We start from the raw sequence: 23617 nt of genomic DNA on the forward strand, positions 1-23617 counted from the left end.
AGCTGGGGAATTCAAGAAGCTTGATGTGTTTTTGTGGTGAATTTGAATTCCGGAACACTTATAGATAGTTTAGTGTGTCCGTTTCAGGACATGCGCAATGGCTCGGAGCTTCCGGCAGCTGCATTGCGACAGGAAGGGGAAAGGGGTCGTAGGGGTTGCCCAAGGAGGTCGGAAAAACAGGAGGTGAAAAACAAAGCCAACGACCAAACAATGTGAGAAAATGCACGCGTGCAAAAATGCTGCTGAAAAAGTACGTGAAAACGCGGCGTAAGGTGAAGATCCTTCTCCTGCTGGCCATCGTCGGTCTACTGGTCATCACCATCATAGTGCTGGGCTCCAGTGGACGCAATGCGGCCATCGAATTGCTGCTGGACGAGAGGTTCATTGCCCGAGCCTACAAGCCCGGGGAGCAGCCTCAATTGCCGGAGAAGCCACTGGCAGCGGCTGTAGCCCTGCTCCAGCCACAGCGGGAGAACGGAGTGATTGTTCCCGAGAAGTACGACGAGCAGAAGATCAAGGAGCGCATCATCCAGAGCAAAATAGATCTGATGAAGCAGCAGCAGCAGCGGGACCACGATGCGGAGCAAGCGGTAATATGCACACAGTGATTTAAGCCATTTTTAAATATTAAATATACCAACTAATAATAAATATAGTTTAAATAAATAAAGTTTAAATATCCTTATCAAAAATCTGAAATATAACGAATTTTACCCAGTAACTTTTTTAGACTTTAAATCAATTGATTTTGCTATCACGGCATAGATATTTCAGAAGTAGTTAAATTTTTGAAATGAATAGAGTTTATTAATTACGACATGTATAAATATATATGTTGTCTTGAATATAGTTAATTTCAAATATATAATTTTTAAAATACGAATTTTATTTTCCTAGTTCATGTTTTGAATAATTTTACCCATACTTTCAGTCAAGAACCACTTTGGATGTGGTGATCACAGCAGTGCATATTTTCTATACAGCCCCAGTGCCATGGTACAAGTCCAAGAAGCCACCTCCGCCGCCAGCGGAGCACCCAAACGACATTCCACTAACAACTCCGCGACCAGTAAGGATTCTCAACACAGCCTTCTATCCGGCGTTGGGTCTGTACAAACCCAGTACTTCGTTGCTCTCCCAGCACTTTGAGAACATTCGGAGCTGTGGCATTGGAGTGCTCATCCTGAGCTTCACCGGTGGCAAGCCGGCGGAGGCGGCTCTACTTCATCAGATCCTGGATCTGGCTCCTCAGCACAATCTAAGCGTTACCTTCGAACTCAGTGTGGCCGGGAATCAGAGTGTGGAGTATGTGCGGCAGCAGCTCCAGGAGATTGCCATATACTCCAGTCTTCCTGGATTCTACAAGGTCTGGAGTCAGTCGAGAGGTGTTTCCATGCCAGTGCTCTACGTGAGCAATGCCTACAAGTTGAGTGATAGCCTGGGCAGGCTGCTCTGTCGAACGCCTTCGCTGGTGGAACCGGATGGATTGAGAAGGGTACTGGATGCGCTCTTTATAGGACACATAAGGTGAGCTGTTCTTAGAACTTGCAGTATCTAAAATAATTATTAACTTTATCTTGCTTTCAGGCTCAAAAGCCATGCGGATGTTCTGCGACGACTTTGTTTCGATGGTTTCTATAGTAAGCTGCCCAGTAATGGAGCTGTCTTTGCCAGCACCTGGAAAAACTGGTCGTATCTGAAATCATTTGCATTATCCTATAAAATGCTGTTTGTGCCCACTGTGGGTCCGGGCTTTGCAGAGAGGAACAAGTTCCCACGTCATGGGGATATTCAAAGGCATCGCAGCAACGGAAGGGTGGGTAGAAATCCTTAAAAAGTCCCAAAGATAAATGTATCTAATGATGATCTACCTTTGCAGTACTATGGAGTTGCCTGGCGAACAGCCATTCTTAACCATGTGGGCTTCATCAACATAGCCAGCTATAACAACTGGCCTGATGGCAGTCAAATTGAGGAGGTGATGCCTCGTGCCGGATTCCTGGACTACAATCCTGGCTCAAGAACCAAATATCTGGATCTCACTGCCCACTGGGTGGGCAACTTTCTGAAGACGCGCCAGGAGGCGGCGGCTGCAGCTTCTCCGGCATCGCCCCAAAATTGCTACGAGCTCTTGAATGGGACTATTTGCTAGGCGCACCAGCAACTTCCGAAACGGAGATAATCCTAGTTACTTTAGAAGCAATAGCAACGATTGCAGGCCACACAATTACTTTCCAAATGTTAACGAGTCTTCAGCTACACATATATACACTGCATATATATCGTTTTGATAGTGATATTTTTAATAACTGAGATTAATTCGAAACATCAAGGGAATGACAATTAACTGTCGAGTATTTTGCGCAAGAAATTAATTTCACTACATTCTGTCAATCGGTTGTGGATGATTACCTAATATTTATACTGAAAGCCAATCATAAGGACAATTGCAAACACAGCTATGGAATACTAGTTAGTTTTCTTGCCAAAACTCTCGACAATATGTGAATCAAACGCAAAAGAAAGCAATTAAAATTGATATCAATTAAAAGTAATTCTAGAGCCAGACATACTTTTTTATTAAATCTATACTAGCTTTCAATTATTGTAGACTATAGAGAAGAACAATATCATAACTTAATGCCATGCCATATTATGTAGACACCAAAGAAAATTATCTATGTTATAACGGATATAAACTAAACACTTGTTAAACGATTGGTACTTAAAAAATTTTAACTTTATTACCAGTACAATATATGAATACTTTATCTAAGCTTTAATAGTTTAGTGCCAAAGACAAGTGTTTTATTTTGGGAATAAACAGTGTTGTAATCACTTACAACACTTGAATGAAAGTGTTTTGACAAGCTGTCATAAGTAAAGCAATAATTTTTCCTTTTCCTGGAAAAGATTTACGCAATAATCATGTCATCTCCGAAACGGAAAAGTATGGATAAGCCCGAAGGGAAGAGGACCAAAGGCCAAGGACAAGTCGGTGTGAAAGGATGCTGCTGCAAAAGGTCGCAATGCATTAAAAACTACTGCGATTGCTACCAGTCCATGGCGATTTGCACAAAATTTTGTCGATGCGTTGGTGAGCTCTTTGACTACCAAATAATTTGAGAATATTGCTTTTAATCACTTAAACACTTAATCAGGTTGCAGGAACACGGAGGTTCGCAAGGTCGTGGACCCCAACTCTGGTGCCAAGAATGCCAGTGCCGTGAAAAGGCAAAAAGCGGCTGCTATGAGTGCCAAAGCAGCAGCTGCGGCCGCCAAGGAGGGCATTAATGTCCAGATGAAGGTGCTCCAGGCAGGCGGATCGGGATTAGGGTTGCCCGGAAAACCCCTGGCCACACCCACACCCCTTGGCTTTGTAGCAGGCCAACAACCATTGGCGGCTCCTCCCATTAACATAGCCGTACCTCGTCCCATAGCTATGGGCTCTGCTCCAGTCAAGATAATAAAGCCGGCAGTGGAGCCACTGCCGGTGGCTCCAGTCATTCCGGAGAGGAAGGATGACCGCAGGGAGCGTAACCTCTTCGTCCAGCCGGTCAACGCTTCTCTGCTGGAATGTATTCTCATCCAGGCCACTGAAGCCGAGCAGTTGGGACTGAACGAACTCCAAGTGGGTCAGTTGGTTCTCGCGGAATTCATACGCGGCTACAAGGACATCTTGGAAAAAATCTGCGAATACAATAAAGATTTTTATTAAATGTTTAGTTGTATAAACATATTTCCATAAAAAAGTAATGTGCATTTTTTAATTTTATGATGGGTCTTGAATTTATTATTTGATTATAAAAAACTTCAAATATTATTTCTTAATTATTCTAGGGAAGTAGGCGTGTATATAAAATAAATTCTGATTTTCACAATTCTTTGTATAATTCCTTAAACTTTAAATGTATGTACCAGCTATTTAAATATTATACAATTTAATTTGTTGAATCCTCCTATATTACAAATGTATAAATTTTTACCTTACATATATTTGGTTTATAGTGCATAAACATATAATATTCGATTTTAAGTACAAAATATACAATTTTTTCAGCTAAATAAAATGAATAACAAAATAAACAGGTTTTCCATTTTAAAAGATTGAGAAATATCAACCTTTATCCTCCGGCACAAACCAAAACTTTGGCGAGAGCTACCAATCCGGTGGCTGGAATATAAGCTCCGTAACTAGCATATCGCAGCTTGTTTTCCTTTGGGCCAAACGGGAGCCGGCTGGCGTGGATTTGTGCCTCTCCAGCGGCATCTCATTGTCACTGTCGCTCTCCGATTGCGTATCGTCTTCGGAATCATCTTTTGCATCATCGTCCATGCGTCGTCGCTTCTTTCTGCTTCCCTTGGCGGTTTTTGGGAAGCGATACTTCTGCCAGAACTGTGCGGGCTGAGCAAACTCAATGTAGTTGGGGAATCTCATCGCCAGAGCTCGGCAAAAGTTTTCAAAAGTGTGCTTGAGCTCTGAACTCATCACAGACTTAAGATTGCGATGTGTTTCTTCCACATAGCGAAGGCAACGTTCCAATTGCTTGAGCTTAAGATGAAAATATATAATTAGTAGGTAATTTAATGATCAACAGGTTAAAATAAACTTACTGGCTCCTCGGAGAACTCTGCCTTTCGTCCTCTACCCCTGGCTGGTGCTTCTCCAGCTGCTGGTTTGGGTGGCGGAGGTGGTGCCTCCACGGGCTCTTCCTCGCCATCATCGTTATTATCCCCTTCGCCGCGAGAGCTCATCTCTTTTCCCTTTCCCTTGGTGCGAAAACAAATGCGACGCATGATAAAGAGCATATCCTGAACCACGATCAAGGCGCCAGGATTGCTGACAAAAGCATTGTCTCGGGTTTTTTCTAGAATATAAATATTTGAGTGTTGTTTAAAAAGTGCTTTTTGTAGGTATTAAAAACTGTACTCACCTGCTAGCAGCTTTAGTTGGCCAAAGTAAAGCAACAGTGTGTTCTCATCCACCGAGGCCATAATATGGTTGTACAGCAACCTACGATTCCTTGCCATTCCCGGACCCTTTAGTGGGGACTTGTAGTTGGAATCCGTCCGCACTCCTCTCAAAGAAGCCTGGCCATTCAAGTCGAAGGGACACTCTTTGAGACAATGATCAAACAGCATTTTGTTGTACAATCTCTTGTAGCGAATGAAAAAGGCATCCGCCTCCCTGGCCACCTCGGCACTTTCGTCCACCAGACCCGCCAGCATAGATATAAGTATGGGACCCTTTAGCTTGATGTTCCCGGAGAGAATCACATCCTTTACACACCGAAAGGTGCGCACTCTGGTCATGGCGAATTTGGAATGCAGTTTCGACAAAATCACCTGGAAGTTACTCTCAAGAATCGAAGGGTGCTTCTTGCCCAAATCGTTCAGGGCTATTAGGGTGGTGTTGATGATCTGCGGTCGGTCATTTTTACTTAGTATAGTTCTGTAAAGCTTGGACACGCTATTGGCCAAGTGATTCTCCCTGAGGCACAAACGACCCGCTATCACAATCATCCAGTTGGTCATGCGTTCGTTGTCCGAATCGAATTGCGATTCACTGAGCTTGGTGCACTCCTGCAAGTATTTAAATACAATGCTCACGATCCGGTTGTCCACCTCCTGCGGCAGCATCACAATTATCTCCGTATAGGCACCCAACAGGCACTGCAGGCGGGTGTATTCATCCTGGAAATTTTGTGCGCTGGCCAGGATTCCCTCGGTGAGATCTTCGAGCAAACTAAGCTGCCAATCTGGAGCCTCGGAGTCCATTGCAGGAGCCCGGCTAACAGACAGGTGATGGATCTGGTTGAGCAAATTGACTGCACTCGATATGATGCCCAGCCAAATGCTACCCGTGCGCAGGGCATTCAGAAGCCTCTGAAATAACTGATTCAGGGCTGGCTTGGAAAAGTTCCTCAAACAGCCAATGATTAGCTGAAGGGCCAGAAATTGATTGGACTTCATGTTGTAGGAGGAGAGACCATTGAAGATACCAATCAATGCGTCCATATTGTTGGTGATGCGGCTGGACAGGAACAACAGCAGTCCCCAGGCATCGGTGGCCATGGATGTGGATAAATGCGATATTATAATGTTTACCAGCCTGGGTCTGAAATACATTATAAGGCAATATAAAATATGTTTCAGGATTAAAGAAAATTGTAACCTACGTTACGATGGACTCCCTTTCCAGTAACACAGCGAATCTTTCTTGAAGATAGGCTCTAGGTTGTGTCATTAGCAGGGTGCTAATAATTCGCCAGGGCATAAAATGTTTGGCTTCATTAGAATACTCCAGCGGTTGAATGTTTTTCAAAACCATTCGATCGAAACTCTGAAGGATCAAAGATAAATCAATTAAATATTTATAGTTCTTTAACTGACCACTCACCATAATAGCCAGTTTTTGCAGGGCCACATCCTCATCGCTCATCAAGCAAGCCCAAATACGGCAGTACACACAAATCAAGGCAAAGCAATTGGAGTAGACCTCGAGCAGGGTTTCCATGGTATCCAGTGCTGATTTCCTCACCGAAGCCAGACGATCCACAGCCAACAATGAGGTTTCCCTCACGAAATTTGTATTATAGATGATTAGGGGGTTGACGAGCACCAATCTTTCGAGTAATGCAATGCCAGCAGTTCGAGCTAAGCCATTATCCGCAGCCAGAAAACGCTGGTACACGGTCTGAGGAACATTTTTGACCTCCTCCTCTAGTTCCTCATGACCCTCAAAACTAAAGGCGTACTGGACAATCCCTGGCTTCTCGAAACGCAGCTCGTTTAGCTCCACCGAAGGCTCAGCTAGTGCCTCCACATCTGCATCCTCGAACTGAACGAAGCGAATGCTCTCGTCCAGAATTTTTGTGGTCATGGGGGATCCTTGTTTTAGGGCCAGGATGAGCACTTGACAAGCCTTTCGGCGAACAGTAAATGTGCGATCTTTGAGACACCGCATCACCTCCCTCAGGAGAGGAACTTCCCTTGGCACCTTGGACACATCGTACCGGAAAATGCTCCACTCCACCTCGCTTTGCTGCATGAGGATCTTCTCGATCAGGTCCAAGGCTCGAGTTTGAATACCCACCGCATCGTCTGCTTTCACAGCCTCCAGCACGAAGTCTGCGCAGGATTTATTGCACTTGGAGAACAGAATCCTGTCGTACTTGGCTGCATAGCTTATGGCCACCTTTTCATCATTGCTCTTCCACTGAAATAAAATAGAAATTAGGTTTAGAAATATAGGAGATTTTCTATATACTCACCGCTTTAATGGGATTGGAAACTACACACTCAATGTAGAAATGCAGGATACGGATTAGAATGTCAGGATACTTGTCTATAAGTTGGATAAACCAATCCGATATGTGCTCCCCGCTCTGCATTGCCCCTCCTCGACGTCCTGCTCCAATACTGTGGGGACTATCCGTGTAAACGTGCATGGGAAAGGTCTGTCGCATGATCAAGTGAAGAGTTTCGTAGACATCTCCATTATGCTCGTTGGCAATTTCGCCAAAAAGCTCAAAACATTTCGCATGCAAGGCGGGGGCACCTGAAGGGTTAGCAAAGTTTAAAAATACGTTACAAAGTCGATAAAAAAGTTAAATATCAGTATTGCCAACATGAAAAAAGATAGAATGAACTTATCGATAATATAATCGAGTTTTGTTGCACCTCTAGCAAGGCAGGCAAAATAATGAAATAATCGTGAAAACAGAAATTAAGTTTAGAAATTCCAGAAGATGTTGGGCGTACTGCGGATCCAAGGAGCGGTGGCTTCGGTGGGACAGGCGCGCCTTCTGTCCGCCCGCCTGCTGGCCAGCAAATCCTCCACTGACATGACTGCAAATGCGAGGTGTGAATCAACCAATTCGCCGGCCACCGAGCACTTTGATATAATCATTGGCGGCGGAGGACTGGTGGGTACCACATTGGCCGCCGCTCTGGCCAAGAATACCACGTTGGCGGACAAGAGGGTGTTGTTGCTGGAGGGAGCTCCGGAATTCCGAGGATTTGATCCCTCCGGCCCTTACCAAAATCGAGTATCCGCCATCAATCAGAACTCCATTGAGCTGTTCAAGTCCATTGATGCTTGGTCACACATCGAATCCGCCCGCTACAAGCCCGTCAAGCAGATGCAGGTGTGGGAGTCCAACACGGATGCACTGATCCAGTTCCAGCACGATAACTTCGCCAGCGATGTGGCCTGCATCATCGAAAACGATCTGATCCTAAATGCCGTTTATGCGCGGGTCAAGGAAGCTCCTAATGTGGAGATACTGAACAAGGCCAGAGTCGAATGCGTCCGCTTGCCTAGGGACTCAAACTCCAATCTCTCCGAGCTGCAGCTGCAGGATGGTCGCTCCTTTTCCTGCGATCTACTCATTGGAGCCGATGGCGCCAACTCTGTTGTCAGAAAGGAGATGAACGTGGATGTGTTTTCGCTGAACTACGACAGGATGGGTCTGGTGGCCACGTTGGAGCTGGGCGAAGATGCTTGTGATAACTCTGTGGCCTGGCAGCGCTTCCTCCCCAATGGACCAGTGGCTTTGCTGCCGCTAACGGATAGATTGAGTTCCCTGGTCTGGAGCACCACCAATGAGCAGGCCAAGAAGTTGCAAGCCCTTCCGCCGGCTGAGTTTGTGGATGCCCTCAATGAAGCCTTTTGCAGGCAGTATCCTCGCGTGGAGCTAGCGGACAAGGCTGTACAGGCTCTGAACTCTCTCTTTGGCCACAATGCCAGCCAGCATCAAGTGCAGTATCCTCCCAGAGTTTGTGGCGTTAAGGACAAGTCTCGTGCCACCTTTCCGCTGGGCTTCCTGCACGCCTCATCGTACGTATGTAATGGAGCTGCGCTTGTTGGCGATGCCGCCCATCGAGTGCATCCTCTCGCCGGACAGGGCGTCAATCTGGGTTTCAGCGATGTGAGGTATCTGGTGGAGTCCCTGGCAGCTGGTGCATATGCAGGATTTAGACTGGGCGACAAGCAGCACCTCATCAAGTACGAGCGTAAATGCCTGGCCAAGAATGTGCCCATCATGCTGGGCGTCCATGGACTGCACACCCTCTACTCCACGCAGTTCAGTCCAGTGGTTTTGCTCAGGAGTCTGGGACTTCAGCTAACGCAGAATATGCCGCCCATCAAGAACTTGTTTATGCGGGGAGCGATGGGTCAGTAAATCAACGACAATAAATGGTTAAATGGGGAAATTAAATCTTAAGTGTTTCAAGTTATTCAAATCACTTGTGAATGAAATAAAGTGAGAGTTTATATCCGTTCTTAAAACCTACTTAATGGCTAGGTCAATGGCATGCTGTTGAAATGTTAATCTAAAGTTTAGATTTGGCCAATAATTTGTGCAACTGTTTTAGGATGTATTTTACCTTAAGCTGATATATTGCTTTTTGAACCAATTTTAGCTTGTTGGTCATTATTTTGTATTTTTATAACATTTAAAACAAAGTATAGAAATCAATTTTTCTAATATGGAAGATTACATTTATAAACACGTTAAACATAACTAGTGAGTTAAAAAAAATTGCACAAAATATTCAGCCTGATAAACAAAACTTAATTCTACTTTAACATTCGTTGTTGATAGTTTATAGTTTGGTGGATTTGGGTTAAAGGCACATTTGGCAGTTGGCAAGATTAGTCTAGATAAAATTTGGCATGTTTTTTTTTTTTGGAATCGGCGGTATTTATAGTTCCTGGTGGCTTTTGGACAAACTCTCGCCAAGCTTAAGTTGCTGATCGAGAGTGCTTTCCACCCCCTGGCCGAAAACCTGCTCCCTATCGCTTTTTAGCCGAGCTTCTCCCTCTTCATTTGTGTCCACATTAATTTGCTTCGAGTCCTCGGTGTCGGAAACGTAGCCAGATTCTCCTGTATAGTAAATGGGATAAAGCAGAAGCGGTGAGGCGCTTAAAGCGACGAGATTCCTTTTAGGAAAGGCTTCGCTCCAGGTTTTGTTGGGATGACGATTGAACATCAATGGCAGAAACTCATCCACAGGTATTAGTTTCTCCAGCGGCTTGGCTGCCAGCAGCTTCAAGGCTCCCTGTAGGGATAGAACATAGCCCAATGTCCAGTAGGAGTAGCCGGCATGCACCAGGTTATCTGCGTTTGTTACTCCCGGCTCACTTTCCTCCTTTAAACGCTTGCGACCAAAGTAAATGAGGTCGTATTCCACAACGCTTCTAGCCTGATTAAGAACCCTGACCGCATTTTGCCGGAAATAGGGCTCGAAGCGTATATCGTCCTCCAGAATGAGTACCTCCTTCAGCTCCTTGCGAACCATCGTCACCCAGATTCTGTAATGGCTTAGAAAGCAGCCAATCTCGCCCATTGTCATGGCCCGATGGTGATAGGGATCCTCGTAGCCAGGCAGGAAACGAACGCCCATCTCCTGAAGCCGCTCCGTAGTTAGTTCTTTGCCATCAACAGCCTCAAAGTATTCCGCCTCTATTCCCAGCTCCACGAAGAGTTCCTCCATTTTTGCACGCCTTTCAGGGCGCCTTTTCAGATTTATCATAAATATATGATCCAAGGAGAGTTTGTTTTTCACAGGTTTCCTTTCTAAATGTTTGTAATAGTCCAGTAAAGGGGGCACTGCACCCAGATCGTTAACCATGATGCCTTTGAGATTCACCAGCTGCTGAAGATCTTGCTCCAAGGTATCACCTGGTTCGAGGGGTTGGAGTATATAGCCAAAGGTAATATCATTGCAGATGTGCAGGGGAATGCCCGAACTGTTGGCCGAAATGGCAAAGACTATAATATCATCCGCTGGTCCGTCATAGAGCGGCTCCTGCTGCCTGCTCTTCTGCATTTCCACCAGCTTGTTCCTATCGAAAGTGAGATTTCTGACGGCTTTATGGTTCATGTTCACCAAAACCGCAGTGTGGACCATGGGCACAGGGAAACTTCCTATCTTCCTTGCGTGGTAGATTTCCTTGTACTCATCCGTGCGCCTGTAGTAATAATCATCTGTCATGCCGCACCAGAAATTGGAGTACAAGCTTTCCGAGATCAGCATGGGAGCAACTATTGGCAATTGGAGACGGGTGAGGACATTTAGTGAGTCTTTTGATGTAAGCAAGACATCGGCGTCCAGGAAAAACACAAAGTCAGCCCAAATATCGCGACCATACTGAAAGGCCTCCTCTTTCAGGGCTATCAGGTGTTTGAAACGCGAAGCCGGCCACTCGTATGGGGAACTCTCGTTGGCATAACTCTGCTCATCTGGATCGAAAACGTAGCTCACGCTGTGGTAGAGATCTCCAGATTGATTTAGCCACTGCCGCAGCAGATCTATGCTGTCATCGCTGCTATGATCACAGCGCAGCCTATTTAATTCCGTAATTAAAGCTTAATTCGGGATTTATGTTTATAGATTTTTAGATATACCCACCAGAAGGCAATCCTTTTTTTGGGATAATCCTGTTGCTCCAGATAGCTTAGGAACATGGGCAGTGTGTGGGCCTTGTTGCGCACCAGCAGGGCAACCAGTATTGTTGGTGACTCCTGATAATCCTCCTCATCTTGTCCAGAAATGCACAACAAAACGCTGGCCAGGAGCAGACCAAAAATCACTTGTTTTTTCATCTCCACGTCATTGATTTAACACATCGCCAGGTTCAAAGGGGTCACTACGCACAATCTGGCGGAGCGGAAGCGTCCGGTTCGTTTGGAAGATGCCGGAGAATCAGCCTTATCTATTAATAAACTGCCTCCTTCTCCAGCTCCAGATGGTGTGACTCTCAAACTGCGTCAGCTGTGGCGGCTCCCAAACTGTGTTATCGCAGGTTATCGATTTTGCTTAGTTTGAATTTTTCATTTCCTTAAAAATTTATATTGCTTTCCTTTTCCGGACTTATTATTCCAATGTTCTGAATATAAACATTCTTTCAATTTATTTAAAAATTGATTTTCCAATGTTCCATCAACAATCCATTTCAGAAAAAGTAAATCATTTGATGAACTAAACTTTTGCACTATAATAAGTTTATGCAGAACTTAAGCATCCTTTCAATAAAAAAAACTAATCTAGGGAGCACATTGACTAGAGTATTTTAAAATATATATAACAAACATTTATTGCTTCATAACCAGGATCAAACAACTTTCTCTTTACGCAGTCGCTGCATGGGGCTTCGCATAGCTCGGGAAGTTGAGTTTCAGACCCTCCTTGGCCTCGAAGAAGGTGTACGATAGGGTGATGGTGTCGCAGTGCTCCAGCGCCGGATCCGCTGTGATTTCGGGATCGATGTAGAAGAACACGGGCATATCCACCTCCTCGTGCGGATTCAATTGCTGTTCCTCGAAGCAAAAGCACTGGATCTTATTGAAATAGGCGCCCGCCTCAAAGGGGATCACATTGTACGTGCTGATGCCGATAACCGGCTTATCCGTGGGATTCCTGGCCGTGTAGAAGGCCAGAGCGGTCTCACCGGGAGCCACCTTGATCTCGTACTGCTGCGGCTTGAAGTTCCAGCGCATGGAGGATCCGATATCGGCGTTAAAGCGGATCTTTAGCACCCGATCCTCGACCTTCTGCATGTGCTCAACCTTTTCGGCGTCGTGTCCTTGCGATGTGGTTCCTCCGTAGCTGTAAGCTTGGCAAAAAATGCTATACAGTGGCACAGCCGCATAACTTAGTCCCACGATCAGCACTCCGCCGGCTGTTATGTAGTATAGTGTGGATTTGGCCCGCAGTTTACGGGCAGCTTCCTCTGGAGAATCCGTAGATTTCATGCGCCAAAACTGTTGTGACTTTTGCGTTGGGTTTTGATGACGCAGGGAGCTTCTAAACAGCTGCTGGCACTGCCCTCGAAGGGAAAAAAGGTTACGCATCATCTTTAGCTAATTAAATCTGCTTTTTTGGGATATTTCCTTAATAATTTCATTTATTTTGCCACTTGTTTGTATAATCTCAGGTCGTTAAGTGTGTTAAAGTGTGTACACACCTAGTTCTATCAGCTGTTCTGAAATAATGAGTTATCGATAGGCATTGGATGGGCTTGTTATCGCCGCCCGAATTTCTTGAAACATTTTAAATATTACCAAACAATTCAGGATTAAAATTTATTTTTGAAGATATTTATGCGTATAAAAGTCAAAAAATTGCATTACTTTCAAAACCAATACATACACTAATTTTTAAAACTAACCACACAATAAATTAATAAGCATATATATTTTTGTTAAGGGATACTCACATGAATTCTGATATCCCACTTTAAAGTTCATGTAGAGCACCTCCATGAGGCAACGAATGATCCGGTCACGCGGTTTCAGGTGCTCCTTAAAGTGCACATAGCGAAAGACAACCTTCAGGTCATCGCAGATGGTCAGGAAGAACATCCAGATAGTGTTCGCCCGAACGCTTTTGTTGCCATTCAGCTCTAGCAGCCTAAATATCTTGAGAACCTGCTCGATCACATCCTCATCGAAGACGCCATAGCTCTTGGCCCCCGGAATGGTCAGAGTAAGCAGGTAGGTGCTCGCAGCATTCAGGGACAACTGGAGATTGAGGTTTTCATTCAGGTCTTGCGGGGCAGCGAGCTGCACATGCTCCGGAGGAACGACCAGGCTCGTTAGCGAATAGATGTACGAAAGATATGCGTTTGCCGGGGAAATACCGATGATATTGGCCCAGTTGTCGTGGGTGTTGCTATAGCTGGCCTGGTTATCGTCCCTCATGGAGCGTATGACACTGGACAAATCCCGGAGCAACTGCAACTGCGTCTCCTGGTGTCCAATATCCTGTAGGCACATGGGCAGGCCCCAGAACTTCTCCGCCCGCTGCTGCAACACACCATCTTCGGCTTCCTCGCCATATAGCCACTCCTCCACATCCACCCACTGTAAATTCGGTTCAAAATACACTCTTAAATCACTAAAAACACGATTTAACTCCATGTTTACATTTTATAAATGAAAAGCGATAACCCAAACAGCTGTTCCAATTGCAGCATACAATCGATAATCGATAAGACCAGAAGAGCGGTTAGTTTTCAAAATCGTACAAAATCAGGGCTGATATATTAATGCATTTACTTGGCTTATTATTATGCAATTTAGTTGTTGTTTCGTGGTTACATACGCGCACTTAGTTTCTAATCCCGCTGACAGCTAGAAATCCAGCGAGGCCGTGGCATTGGAATTGCTCAGTAGGCCGGAGATGCAATTGTCCGGCTTGGCAGACGACTCCTGCAGCTCCGGCGGCAGGTGGAACTTCTCAATGACGAACTTCTTGCGGCGCAATTTAAAGGCCAGATCCGTGGTGTCCGGCATGTGGACGGCTAGCGTGTTCAGCGCCGACATTTTGTGCAAGTGGAGCAGGCCACTGTATTCCTTGAAGGCCGGATGCGTTTCACGTTCCGATCCGGCAAAAGACTCCAGCTCGATGGCATAGTCCACCAGTTGGCGGATCTTGGGCACCAGGCTGGCATCGTACTTGGCAATCAGGTGCATGGGCATCGTGATCAGGCACACAGCGTTGCAGTTCCGCACACTGGCCATCAGCAGGGTGAGGAACTTGATCAGGTCCTCGCCAAAGTGCTCGTCGTACCACAGCGGTGATCCCAACGAGGTCAGGCAGACTCGGCACAGGTTCTTCTTGGTCCCAGCCACGAAGCTCTCATCCCGCAACAGGTCTTGGATGTCGTTGAGCAGTCCTCCGTATCGAGGATTATGGAAGACCTGCGGTTGCGCCTCCTGGCTGCCTGTTTTTGTGCTGCTGGTCACGCTGCTGCTGTTGTTGTTATTATTGTTGTTGTTGTTAGCTGAGCTTTCTTCCTGGGCCGGAGTCTTCTCCGGCGGAGTGGTCTCCTCGCCTGGAATCGGCGGGGCTTCCTCCACGGGCTGCTGCTCCAACGATGAAGTGGTCGCCGAGCTGCTCTTGGAGAGCTCCTCGGCAACGACAATGTCCCACAATGTTTCCTTGTGGCTATCATCCCACATGGTGGTATTGGCATAATAGAGCATCATCGAGTCCATTTGCTCCATTAGATTGAAGTGATGACCGATCTTGGCTGTGGCATGCTCGGAATTGACCAGGGGCAGGTCGTTGTACCGCCAGGCAATCCTCAGGCCATTCTCGGCACCGCCAGCGCCCTGGGCCTGATCCTCGCGCTGCTCCACCTCCGTTTCCAGCTCAGTCAGCGGCTTGGGCAGACGGCGGAGCATCTCCGCCGGAATATCGTCCAGGCTGCCCAGAAATATCTCCTGCTTGGAGAGCACTCCCTCGGCAAGGAAGTACTTGGCCAGCACCTTGGCGTGCGTCATGAAGCGATCCTCCTCGATCAGGCAGATCGAGCTCATGGGCAAGCCACCGCCGATGACCACGTCCAGATATGGATTCCCGCTGGAGGTGATCACCTGGGCCGTGTGCGGCGAGGTGCGGGTGCCGCGGATCGGCTTCGTGACTGCTTTCTTTCGGAAACTGGTCATCTTCTTCGCACGGATTTAGCTAACCTTTATTTTCTGCGTACTCTATGTTTCTTCTTCGCGTAAACTATTCTCGATGGCTGCCAATACACTGTCACTTTCGGCGGGTCTATCGATAGCCTGCACAGCTGATTATTCGCAAAAAGGCGATGGTTGGCCAAAAACAGCTTGAAAAAATCCAAAAAGATTATTCTTTCAAATTAGTTTTAAGTTTGGCAATAACTTACTTTTGTTAAACACAATTGGTTCTAATAAAAGAGTACAAAATATAGTATTACTCTTGTTCAAATCAATGACACTTATATTAAATATGTAAGTAAAATCACGGATTGCTTCTCAGAAAAAATTATCTTTCAAAACAAATGTAACGAATGGATAAAAGTGAATTAAAAATTTTTAAATGCTTAATAGTAACAAGTTGATATATAAGTTTTACATGTACAATGAATCCAATTATTTTTTTAAATTATTATAAATAATTTTATTAAAAAAAAAAAATGGTATAGCCATTATTAGGGGTATTTAATATATTTCCTGCATCTATCGATAACAAAAACAGCTGTTTTTACCTGTGCAGTTTTGATGACATTCTTTTCTTCGTGGTAATTGAGGAAAACAATTGGAAAATTACCTTAAAATTAACGACACAATGGCCGAGGTGACGTCGCCGCAGATGACGGAACAATTGGACAACGAGGAGGTGCGGGAAATCCTGAAAAACACCACCGATCTGCGCCAGTACTCACGACAGATTGAAAAGGAGTTCAAGGAGGTGGAGAACAAGTCCATAGAGGGTAAATAAGGCACTACATCACATAAGTAATCATATATTTTAATGATCTCCCCTTAACAACAGACTATATTGCCGAATCCCAGAATATAGCCAACCTGCACAATCAAATCAACGATTGCGACGATGTCTTGGAGCGTATGGAGAACATGCTAATGAGCTTCCAGAGCGTTTTGAACAACATCAGCACGGAGATTACGCAGCTGCAAAGGAAATCCGTATCCATGTCCCTCCAACTGACCAATCGTCAGTCTGTCAAGGCTCAGCTTTCCCAGTTTATTGAGGACATGGCCGTTTCCGAGGAGATGATCAATATAATAATGGAGACCCCTGTGACGGAGCGAGATTTCAGTACTCAGTTGAATGTACTCAATCACAAACTCTCGCTGGTCAAGGAGCTCAGCTTCAACGAGTCCAAGTCCACCAGCGATGTTAGCGATGTGCTGCAGAAACTCCGGCTTAAAGCCATGTCCAAGATTCGCTCCTATTTGCTGGAGCAGATCTACAAGTTCCGCAAGCCCATGACCAACTACCAGATTCCCCAGAACGCCATGCTGAAGCACAAGTTCTTCTTCGAGTTCATCCTTTCCAATGAGCGGCATGTGGCCCAGGAGATATGCAGCGAATATATCGATACGATGGGAAAGATTTACTATAGTTACTTTAAGGTTTGTGTTCTTCATTGTGAGAGTTTTGTTTACTCTACCTTGAAAACTATTTTACAGAGTTATTCCACAAGATTGACGAGTCTCAAATTCGAGGAGTCCTGCACAAAAGATGATCTAATGGGCATAGAGGACAATGCCTCCAAGGGAATATTTTCGAAGACAACAAGTTTAAAGCACAAGAGCACGATCTTTACAATAGGAAAGAGAGGAGATATACTTAACCAGCAGCTGGAGGCACCTATTATAGTGCCACATGCGCAGCTAAAGAATCGAGTAGGATATATGGCTGATTTATTTACATGATTACTCTTTTAACTGCTTATTTTTAACAGTACACAGTGGAAGCTCTCTTCCGTTCGGAGCAATATGCCTTGGTGGATAATGCTTGTCGGGAATATCTCTTTGTCACCGAATTCTTCATGGTTCGCGGCACCCAAGCTCAAGATTTGTTTAACCAGATCATGGGCAAAACCTTAACACTAATGATTGTAAGTTCATGTTTACAATTTTCAAATTGAAAGCAAATACAATAACTATATCTTGATCTTAGAAAAACCTGGAGACCTCTATACACGACTGTTTCGACACCATAGCCATGTTCCTGTGCATCCATCTCATATTCCGCTATCAACTAATGTGCCACAAACGCTGTGTACCTGCATTGGATAAGTAAGCTTATTTGTGGGAGTTTTTTTTGAATCACCATTGCTAACTATTTTCAATTCAGATACTGGGACTCCCTGCAAGCTGTTATTTGGCCACGTTTAGAGCTGGTTTTCCGATTGAATATACAGAGTATACACGACTGTGATCCTACTAAGTTTAACAAGGAATTGGGACCGCACTACGTAAGAATCATTTTATTTGTTCGTAGTATTTTGGGTTAGTTCAACGCCAAGATATGGTATTTCCAATGACTGTTTAAATTCGATTACATTGTTTTTGACTTATAAATACCATTACTGATTGCCAAACCGCAATTGATTCATACTTGCAAAATGAATGTCATTTGGGGGCCTTTAGTGATAGCTTATAATAGATAACAGATTGAAAAAAATGCCCCGTCATATAACAAGTATATTTTTCAGATAACCCGCCGCTATGCAGAATTCAGCGCAGCTATTGTTGGAATCTCGGAGCACTTTCCGAACGAATTGGTGAGCAGATTACTTCTAGAACTTCAAAACGAAGTGGAGTGCTTTATCCTGCGCATGGCTGCCATATTTCCAACGCGCAAGGATCAGCTCATCTACCTTATAAATAACTATGATTTGGTTTTGGGTGTGTTGATGGAGCACACGCGAGATAATTCCAAGGAAGCTGAGGCGTTTAGAGAGCAGCTCAGTGCCCGGAGTGCCGAGTATGTCGAGGAAATCCTGGCCCCACATTTCGGCGGTATTATTCAGTTTGTCAAGGAGTGCGAGCACTTTTTTGAGAAAGATCAAATGGATGAGCTGAGAAAGCAGGAGCGACGAAGTCTAGCTTTGGTGGCCAGCTTTTCGGCCAACTGGAAAAAATCTCTGGAAGAGCTGAACAGGGAGGTTCTTCTCTCATTTCCCTCTCTGCTAACGGGCTCTCAGCTCTTACAGCTGGCTTTGGCCAGTTTGGTGCAATACTACCACCGCTTCCACAAGCTCCTCACGCCCAATGCCCGCGCCCAGCTTACCAACATCCATGTGGTGATGGTAGAGATCAAGAAGTACAAAAGTAATTACTGAGGGACGCTTTAATTGAATGTGTGTAGTCTTCTGTGTATTCCAACTTGAGTAAAGTTCCAAAATATATTTATGTATATGTTAAACCTGCTGGCGCTAAGACTTAATCCTCATCTTCGAACATCATCTCGACGAGATCCTGGTTGGAGCAGCGTTCGCCGTCCAGACGCTGAGGCTGCTTCCAGCGCAGCAGAGTGGGCAAGAAGATCAGATGGGTGTTGGGGTCCTTACGGAAGGGACAGTTCAAGTCCTTCCAGCTGTAGCGAAAAACAAGTGTTATTTTATTTTTTACCATGGTTCAGTGATAACAGGCAGCATGGACACAACTCAAGAGCATTGTAAAGCTATCGCTGTCTAATGGTTCTTTTTATCATGAATGTTCTCGGCGTGTGAATAAGCACTCGATTGTTTATTTCATCATCATACAGTTGCGGTTGGATGACTAGCTGCAAATTACCGAAATCGGGTAGTATAAAACTTATTTAATCGTAGCATTATGAGTAATGCATATTTATTAAAATGAAAACATGGCTGAAGTGTTTATATTTTAAAAGTTGTTGTTATTTGTCAGCAATGACAAACAATTTTGACTAATGTTCTTTATCAAAAGTTAAAAAAAATAGTAAAATAAACAAAAATAACCGCAAATAAGATAAACACAAAGTAATAAAACTGGTTTTTAGAATGGAATGGCTACAGTTAAACCCCATGTTTAAAATTCATAAATCGAATTCCAAGGATAGGTTAGGAAGATATGATATTATTCACTTATATTTTTCTGACCGCAACTGTATTTGTTTTTGTTATACTATTATTGTCAACTTACTAAGCCCGCTCGCCTACATCCACATGCACAAAGTGGGAATTGCCAGGGGCCTTCTTCAAAGCATCGTGTATCACCGGCTCCGCTGCAAGCGTACGTATACGTGATATGTGGATTAGGAAATCGGATAGCAAGCGGTTAACCGCATTGGGATCACGGGATTCTCACCCTTGACGCAGTAGGGACACCAGCTCTGTCCATTCTCGTCCTTTCCGCCGCTGAAGAGGACATGGACCGCCTCGTTTCCATTCTCCAGTTCCTCCATCTTCTTGGAGAACTCCTCGTATCCCTTTACGTTGTGTGTGACGACCATGATCTTGCTGGGATTGGTATGCACCGCGTAGCGTCTGAGAATTCGACCGAAAAACGTTGGGAGCGACGTGATGGCGAACTTTGGAGTAACTGGCTTCTGGAGGGGAATGGCTTCTCCTATTTTATCAGGTTTCTGACTTTTTGACGTAAAAAAAGCTTACAGTAACAGATGTCAGGGTTGCCAGCTTTCTTGCACCTAATAAATTCGCCATTTCAAGCCAAAACTAGCTATTATCGAGAGTCTACTATCTACTTTTAAATATGTATTTAAAAATATAATACGATTTTGAAATAAATGTAAGTGGTTGCTGAGATATAGGGAAAATTTCAATTATGTCAGGTAGCTACTGTCTATTAAAAAGGAAAAGGAAATATAGCTATTTAGCGGGATCTTATCGATAGTAATATTCGACAAGGTGGCAACACTATTTGCATTGCCCAAGTCAACAGCTGATTAAAATTCTTTTTTTCATAAAGTGCATTTATTTGTTTTTAACCCATTGATTTTGACTTTAACAATGTCACGGCTAGCTTTATTGCGCAATTTGGTCAGCCAGCGGCAGAACCTGCTGCCCACCAACTTTACCAGGCTAAGATGTGCGGCCGCGATGCACTGGAGTCCACATTTGCGGCAGGAAGCACCGCGCGGTTTGTGCTTTACTTTCCAAGGATTTTGTACATAATATTCAATATATATCTATCATGCAGATGGTGGCGGATCACTGCAGCGTTCGCAGGATAACACCCAAGTATCTACGGATGTGCGCCCGATTGGTGAGAAGATCAAGGAGAACACGAAGACGGCCAGCTACACGGCCATTATCATCGCCGGATTGGGGGTGACCTGCGTGATGTTCTTTGCCATATTCAGGGAGCTATTCTCAAGCGAGAGTCCAAACAATATATACGCAGACGCATTGAAACGTGTTGTTGAGGATACGCGAGTTCAGGATGCGATTGGAGCGCCCATCAAGGGATTCGGTGAGACATCCAGGCGGGGTCGCAGACAGCATGTGGCCCACTCCAGCTATGAACGAAATGGAAAGCCCCACATGCGGATGCAGTTCTATGTGCAGGGCCTGAGGAACAAGGCCACCGTGCAACTGGAGTCCAGGAGGGTAGGATTGAATGCTGTTCATTAGGCTAGATCCATTTATAGAACCCTAGCTCCTTTTGTACTAATTATCTTTTATTTTCCTAGGCTAACTCTGGCAAATTGGAATACCGCTATCTATTCGTGCAATTGGATCACTATCCCCACACCACCATCATTCTGGAGGACAATCGAGCCTTTGATCCCGCTCCCGAGCCTGCGTCCGCTGCATCTTCCTTTGGCAACCTAGCCCTGATGTCAAATAACCAGGATAAATAGGTGGATCACATCGATCCTATGTTCTGCACTTAAATTTTCTGTACATTTGTTATATTTATTATTTGACTGACAATGAATAAGCATTGGAAAACCAATAACAGCCAGCCTCGAGTCACTCGCCAATGGAGAAGTTGTCCATCTCCAAAATGGCGCCCGACGCGTGTCAGTAGAGCTTCTTCCAGGGTATAATCTCCCAGGATCGAACGATATGGTGTCCGAAGAGATAGTCCTTCAGCTTGTTCATGATATAAAACGATATTCCGAAAAATGAGGCGAAGTACAACCAGAATTGGCCAAGACGCTCCCAAATGCTAAGATCATAGCGAGCGGGAACTTGGAGCACGTCAATTTCTAGGTCAATGGTGAGACCGGGCTCAAATTGAGGTGATGTCTTATTGTAGTATGTCTCCTGAACGACAAGTTGGAAGAAAGCTGGATTGGCCTTAACTTGGGCTAGCAGGGATTCCATTTTGAACTGCTCTGTGGTGGCGTTTATGTCCACCTGGACATCACGGAATTGAGTCTTGATGTTGCGTCCCGGAAATGGGCAGGTGAACCCCACATATTGCTTAAGACTTAGCTCTCCTTTCAACTTTATCTCGCCATTTGCGAGGCGAGTGGCCAGAGAAAGTTGATGGGCCAGCACGGAAGGAGGTGAAAGATCACATTTGTGTTGCAGTTCGGCTTTGAAGAAGAGCAGTAAACTAAAACTAACCAATCGAGTGGGCACATCCTGCAGTTCCAATTGAAAATGCGCCCGATCTGTTACGCCATCGTTGTCCATATCCTCGGTCCAATATCTAGTGGTAACGCAGCTATTAGTGTAACTTTCCATCTGGTCATTGAAATTGCCGAAACTGCTGCAGGCGACAAGAGACTCCTCTTCCTCGAACTCTACTGGTTCTGTTGTACCCACAAATATATATTGATCAGTAAACTCCGTTTTTGGTTGCTCATATAAAATTCGCGACTCTGATATACCCGAATAGGGGCTTAGGAATGACACCAGAAGGACGGGCAACATTACGGAAAGTGCTATAAAAGCCACGACCAAAAGGGTGGCAAAGGAGCACACCGAGTTCTTGTACACGATCGTCGTGTTTATCGTATGAAGCGGAATAAATTTCATCTTTTAAATCTAAGTTTTATAAGATTAAGCCGGAATTTTTTGAGCACCTGCTCAATTGTCATTTGTCAGAAGGACGTTGTGAAAATTCGTTTGCGTTGGAACGTTGCCAGGCAACCTTTAAAAAGGTACTGCCGGCTCAACTTTAGCAGTCTAACTAGTTATCATCCTGATAATCATCAAACTATCGTTTTAAAAGTTTTTTGGATCCTATATCAGAATTCCTGAAAACGAAGTAGGTTGTTCAGGTTTTTGAAAAATAACGCTGTTAGTTTATTTTCCATTTTACATATCTATAAATATATATTGTAAGCTTGCATGTCAATAAGGGCTACAGCTTTTTGTTAAAACATTACCATTTTAGTGGTAAATAGATAAAAGTAAAGTCATTTTTAAAATATTTTTTGCATTCAACAAAATATAAAAAAAATCCTGCAAATGATGTCAGGTCGTGGCTTTTCGAGGAACAACAATGAGTTTCAATACATAATTGTGTTCATTAAATTGCTAGATAACTACAAGCAGAAATAATATTTATATAGTCTTATGTTTAATTTTAAAATATTCAAAAATGTTAACGGCTGAATTGCACGATCGAGCACGAGCGCAGCTCTATTGCGCTCTGCAACTATCGCACCCCATTCGGTGTTGCCAGACCGCCCCAACAGGTACGTGTCCAGCCCTGGTCGGTCAGCTGTATACGAAGAAGAAGAAACGATGGGAGTGTTTTTGTTCGAGGCGAAATTATTTTTATTATTTTCGCGCTAAGTAGCTAACGATTTACAAGCAAATTCAGCTTAAAACGCGACCGCGTACTTGCAACTCTCGCTGTGATAGAAGGCAGTGCGCTGCCTCGATGAAAAGGGGCGTGAAAATACGAATCGAAAATTGAGACACCCGCGACCTCCGAAACAAAGTGGGAAAAATCGAACCTGTGTGCGTGTGTATTGAGCGTGTAGTGTGTGTGTGTGCTTGTAGAATAGTAAATTAAATTTAAATTTAAAAAAAGCCGAATGTAAGGCAATCCATAATTGAAAGATGCCCATGTATATAGCCTGCGATGATCGGTGATAATGAGTGCGGCAATGAGTAATCGATAATCGCGAGTGCGACACCTGAGTAGCAGCAGCAATAGCAACAACATCAACAATAACAGCAGCGACTGCAAAAACAGCAGGCACACTTAAACCGCCCCCCACACACACATACACACACCAGCAGCAGCGATGGAGGCGTTGGAAGTGGAGGACACCAGCGATGACAGCCTGCCCATGGGATTCCCAGAAGTGGGCACCTGGAACAGCACCCACAATGTCTCCTTGAACGACATGAATCTGGATGCGCGCATGG

At 44.7% G+C, this 23617-nt stretch overlaps 12 protein-coding genes across 19 annotated transcripts in view; 6 read left to right on the forward strand and 6 right to left on the reverse strand.

The window, feature by feature from the left end:
* The first annotated feature begins 155 nt into the window (after window positions 1-155).
* On the forward strand, window positions 156-2776 carry LOC119546666 (glycoprotein endo-alpha-1,2-mannosidase). Its single transcript, XM_037853124.1, has 4 exons — window positions 156-590; window positions 932-1527; window positions 1588-1816; window positions 1880-2776. The coding sequence occupies exons 1-4, from the start codon at window positions 237-239 to the stop codon at window positions 2150-2152; spliced, it is 1452 nt and encodes a 483-aa protein (XP_037709052.1). The 5' UTR covers window positions 156-236; the 3' UTR covers window positions 2153-2776.
* A 108-nt stretch (window positions 2777-2884) lies between these two features.
* Window positions 2885-3739, forward strand: LOC119547961. The gene is made up of 2 exons (XM_037855010.1): window positions 2885-3097; window positions 3162-3739. Exons 1-2 carry the CDS (start codon window positions 2929-2931, stop codon window positions 3716-3718), a joined length of 726 nt encoding a protein of 241 aa, XP_037710938.1. The 5' UTR covers window positions 2885-2928; the 3' UTR covers window positions 3719-3739.
* Window positions 3740-3794: 55 nt separating this feature from the next.
* Window positions 3795-14074, reverse strand: LOC119548812. 2 transcript variants are annotated; one of them, XM_037856405.1, is made up of 8 exons: window positions 13938-14074; window positions 13229-13874; window positions 7275-7561; window positions 6401-7219; window positions 6180-6343; window positions 4935-6118; window positions 4615-4868; window positions 4160-4552 (listed from the first exon to the last, which is right to left on the reverse strand). In XM_037856405.1, exons 2-8 carry the CDS (start codon window positions 13785-13787, stop codon window positions 4160-4162), a joined length of 3660 nt encoding a protein of 1219 aa, XP_037712333.1. In that variant the 5' UTR covers window positions 13788-13874; window positions 13938-14074. The 2 variants fall into 2 exon arrangements, with proteins under 2 accessions (XP_037712331.1, XP_037712333.1); XM_037856403.1 differs by having other exon boundaries at window positions 3795-4552; window positions 13229-13955.
* Window positions 7685-9299, forward strand: LOC119548814 (ubiquinone biosynthesis monooxygenase COQ6, mitochondrial). Its single transcript, XM_037856407.1, has one exon. The coding sequence runs from the start codon at window positions 7752-7754 to the stop codon at window positions 9186-9188; it is 1437 nt and encodes a 478-aa protein (XP_037712335.1). The 5' UTR covers window positions 7685-7751; the 3' UTR covers window positions 9189-9299.
* Window positions 9261-11745, reverse strand: LOC119548813 (glycosyltransferase 25 family member). Its single transcript, XM_037856406.1, has 2 exons — window positions 11422-11745; window positions 9261-11356 (listed from the first exon to the last, which is right to left on the reverse strand). The coding sequence occupies exons 1-2, from the start codon at window positions 11613-11615 to the stop codon at window positions 9712-9714; spliced, it is 1839 nt and encodes a 612-aa protein (XP_037712334.1). The 5' UTR covers window positions 11616-11745; the 3' UTR covers window positions 9261-9711.
* LOC119548816 (cytochrome c oxidase assembly protein ctaG) lies at window positions 12081-12972 on the reverse strand. Its single transcript, XM_037856409.1, has one exon. It carries the CDS (start codon window positions 12864-12866, stop codon window positions 12141-12143), a length of 726 nt encoding a protein of 241 aa, XP_037712337.1. The 5' UTR covers window positions 12867-12972; the 3' UTR covers window positions 12081-12140.
* LOC119548815 (putative elongator complex protein 4) lies at window positions 14020-15771 on the reverse strand. The gene is made up of 2 exons (XM_037856408.1): window positions 15689-15771; window positions 14020-15628 (listed from the first exon to the last, which is right to left on the reverse strand). The coding sequence occupies exon 2, from the start codon at window positions 15462-15464 to the stop codon at window positions 14145-14147; it is 1320 nt and encodes a 439-aa protein (XP_037712336.1). The 5' UTR covers window positions 15465-15628; window positions 15689-15771; the 3' UTR covers window positions 14020-14144.
* A 254-nt stretch (window positions 15772-16025) lies between these two features.
* Window positions 16026-18720, forward strand: LOC119547968 (vacuolar protein sorting-associated protein 52 homolog). The gene is made up of 7 exons (XM_037855018.1): window positions 16026-16255; window positions 16318-16919; window positions 16977-17192; window positions 17252-17407; window positions 17470-17588; window positions 17647-17767; window positions 18008-18720. The coding sequence occupies exons 1-7, from the start codon at window positions 16111-16113 to the stop codon at window positions 18635-18637; spliced, it is 1989 nt and encodes a 662-aa protein (XP_037710946.1). The 5' UTR covers window positions 16026-16110; the 3' UTR covers window positions 18638-18720.
* On the reverse strand, window positions 18628-19916 carry LOC119547969 (thioredoxin domain-containing protein 17). Its single transcript, XM_037855020.1, has 3 exons — window positions 19626-19916; window positions 19461-19542; window positions 18628-18891 (listed from the first exon to the last, which is right to left on the reverse strand). The coding sequence occupies exons 1-3, from the start codon at window positions 19768-19770 to the stop codon at window positions 18738-18740; spliced, it is 381 nt and encodes a 126-aa protein (XP_037710948.1). The 5' UTR covers window positions 19771-19916; the 3' UTR covers window positions 18628-18737.
* A 284-nt stretch (window positions 19917-20200) lies between these two features.
* LOC119546701 (mitochondrial import inner membrane translocase subunit Tim21) lies at window positions 20201-21239 on the forward strand. The gene is made up of 3 exons (XM_037853181.1): window positions 20201-20417; window positions 20478-20887; window positions 20971-21239. Exons 1-3 carry the CDS (start codon window positions 20288-20290, stop codon window positions 21139-21141), a joined length of 711 nt encoding a protein of 236 aa, XP_037709109.1. The 5' UTR covers window positions 20201-20287; the 3' UTR covers window positions 21142-21239.
* On the reverse strand, window positions 21233-22352 carry LOC119546700. The gene has a single exon (XM_037853180.1). It carries the CDS (start codon window positions 22268-22270, stop codon window positions 21305-21307), a length of 966 nt encoding a protein of 321 aa, XP_037709108.1. The 5' UTR covers window positions 22271-22352; the 3' UTR covers window positions 21233-21304.
* A 612-nt stretch (window positions 22353-22964) lies between these two features.
* The window catches only part of LOC119546342 (transmembrane protein KIAA1109 homolog), a 30265-nt gene continuing 29612 nt past the window's right edge, over window positions 22965-23617 (forward strand). For all 7 annotated transcript variants that reach the window (XM_037852549.1, XM_037852544.1, XM_037852547.1 and 4 more), the window contains exon 1: window positions 22965-23616. In XM_037852549.1, coding sequence (XP_037708477.1) covers window positions 23494-23616 — 123 coding nt within the window. In that variant the 5' untranslated portion in view covers window positions 22965-23493. The remainder of the gene's footprint in view (window position 23617) is intronic.

This window comes from Drosophila subpulchrella, chromosome 2L, assembly GCF_014743375.2.
Source record: "Drosophila subpulchrella strain 33 F10 #4 breed RU33 chromosome 2L, RU_Dsub_v1.1 Primary Assembly, whole genome shotgun sequence".
Classification (NCBI taxonomy): Eukaryota; Metazoa; Arthropoda; class Insecta; order Diptera; family Drosophilidae; genus Drosophila; species Drosophila subpulchrella.

Bases quoted from the DNA above. Each gene is read 5' to 3' on its own strand.
- LOC119548812 (XM_037856403.1), bottom strand. From the start codon at position 13,931: ATGGAGTTAAATCGTGTTTTTAGTGATTTAAGAGTGTATTTTGAACCG. The intron at 7,220-7,274 runs GTGAGTATATAG...ATTTTATTTCAG, and splicing joins TTTCCAATCCCATTAAAGCG to TGGAAGAGCAATGATGAAAA. The intron at 4,869-4,934 runs GTGAGTACAGTT...TTTATATTCTAG, and splicing joins CCAACTAAAGCTGCTAGCAG to AAAAAACCCGAGACAATGCT.
- LOC119548815 (XM_037856408.1), bottom strand. From the start codon at position 15,464: ATGACCAGTTTCCGAAAGAAAGCAGTCACGAAGCCGATCCGCGGCACC.
- LOC119547969 (XM_037855020.1), bottom strand. From the start codon at position 19,770: ATGGTCGTCACACACAACGTAAAGGGATACGAGGAGTTCTCCAAGAAG. The intron at 19,543-19,625 runs GTGAGAATCCCG...GTACGCTTGCAG, and splicing joins GTGTCCCTACTGCGTCAAGG to CGGAGCCGGTGATACACGAT. The intron at 18,892-19,460 runs GTAAGTTGACAA...TTTTCGCTACAG, and splicing joins GATGTAGGCGAGCGGGCTTA to CTGGAAGGACTTGAACTGTC.
- LOC119548813 (XM_037856406.1), bottom strand. From the start codon at position 11,615: ATGAAAAAACAAGTGATTTTTGGTCTGCTCCTGGCCAGCGTTTTGTTG. The intron at 11,357-11,421 runs GTGGGTATATCT...GGAATTAAATAG, and splicing joins AAAAAAAGGATTGCCTTCTG to GCTGCGCTGTGATCATAGCA.
- LOC119548814 (XM_037856407.1), top strand. From the start codon at position 7,752: ATGTTGGGCGTACTGCGGATCCAAGGAGCGGTGGCTTCGGTGGGACAG.
- LOC119546701 (XM_037853181.1), top strand. From the start codon at position 20,288: ATGTCACGGCTAGCTTTATTGCGCAATTTGGTCAGCCAGCGGCAGAAC. The intron at 20,418-20,477 runs GTTTGTGCTTTA...TCTATCATGCAG, and splicing joins GCGGCAGGAAGCACCGCGCG to ATGGTGGCGGATCACTGCAG. The intron at 20,888-20,970 runs GTAGGATTGAAT...TTATTTTCCTAG, and splicing joins TGCAACTGGAGTCCAGGAGG to GCTAACTCTGGCAAATTGGA.
- LOC119548816 (XM_037856409.1), bottom strand. From the start codon at position 12,866: ATGATGCGTAACCTTTTTTCCCTTCGAGGGCAGTGCCAGCAGCTGTTT.
- LOC119546700 (XM_037853180.1), bottom strand. From the start codon at position 22,270: ATGAAATTTATTCCGCTTCATACGATAAACACGACGATCGTGTACAAG.
- LOC119547961 (XM_037855010.1), top strand. From the start codon at position 2,929: ATGTCATCTCCGAAACGGAAAAGTATGGATAAGCCCGAAGGGAAGAGG. The intron at 3,098-3,161 runs GTGAGCTCTTTG...ACACTTAATCAG, and splicing joins AAAATTTTGTCGATGCGTTG to GTTGCAGGAACACGGAGGTT.
- LOC119546666 (XM_037853124.1), top strand. From the start codon at position 237: ATGCTGCTGAAAAAGTACGTGAAAACGCGGCGTAAGGTGAAGATCCTT. The intron at 1,528-1,587 runs GTGAGCTGTTCT...TCTTGCTTTCAG, and splicing joins CTCTTTATAGGACACATAAG to GCTCAAAAGCCATGCGGATG. The intron at 1,817-1,879 runs GTGGGTAGAAAT...CTACCTTTGCAG, and splicing joins GGCATCGCAGCAACGGAAGG to TACTATGGAGTTGCCTGGCG.
- LOC119547968 (XM_037855018.1), top strand. From the start codon at position 16,111: ATGGCCGAGGTGACGTCGCCGCAGATGACGGAACAATTGGACAACGAG. The intron at 16,920-16,976 runs GTTTGTGTTCTT...ACTATTTTACAG, and splicing joins TTTACTATAGTTACTTTAAG to AGTTATTCCACAAGATTGAC. The intron at 17,408-17,469 runs GTAAGTTCATGT...TCTTGATCTTAG, and splicing joins AAACCTTAACACTAATGATT to AAAAACCTGGAGACCTCTAT.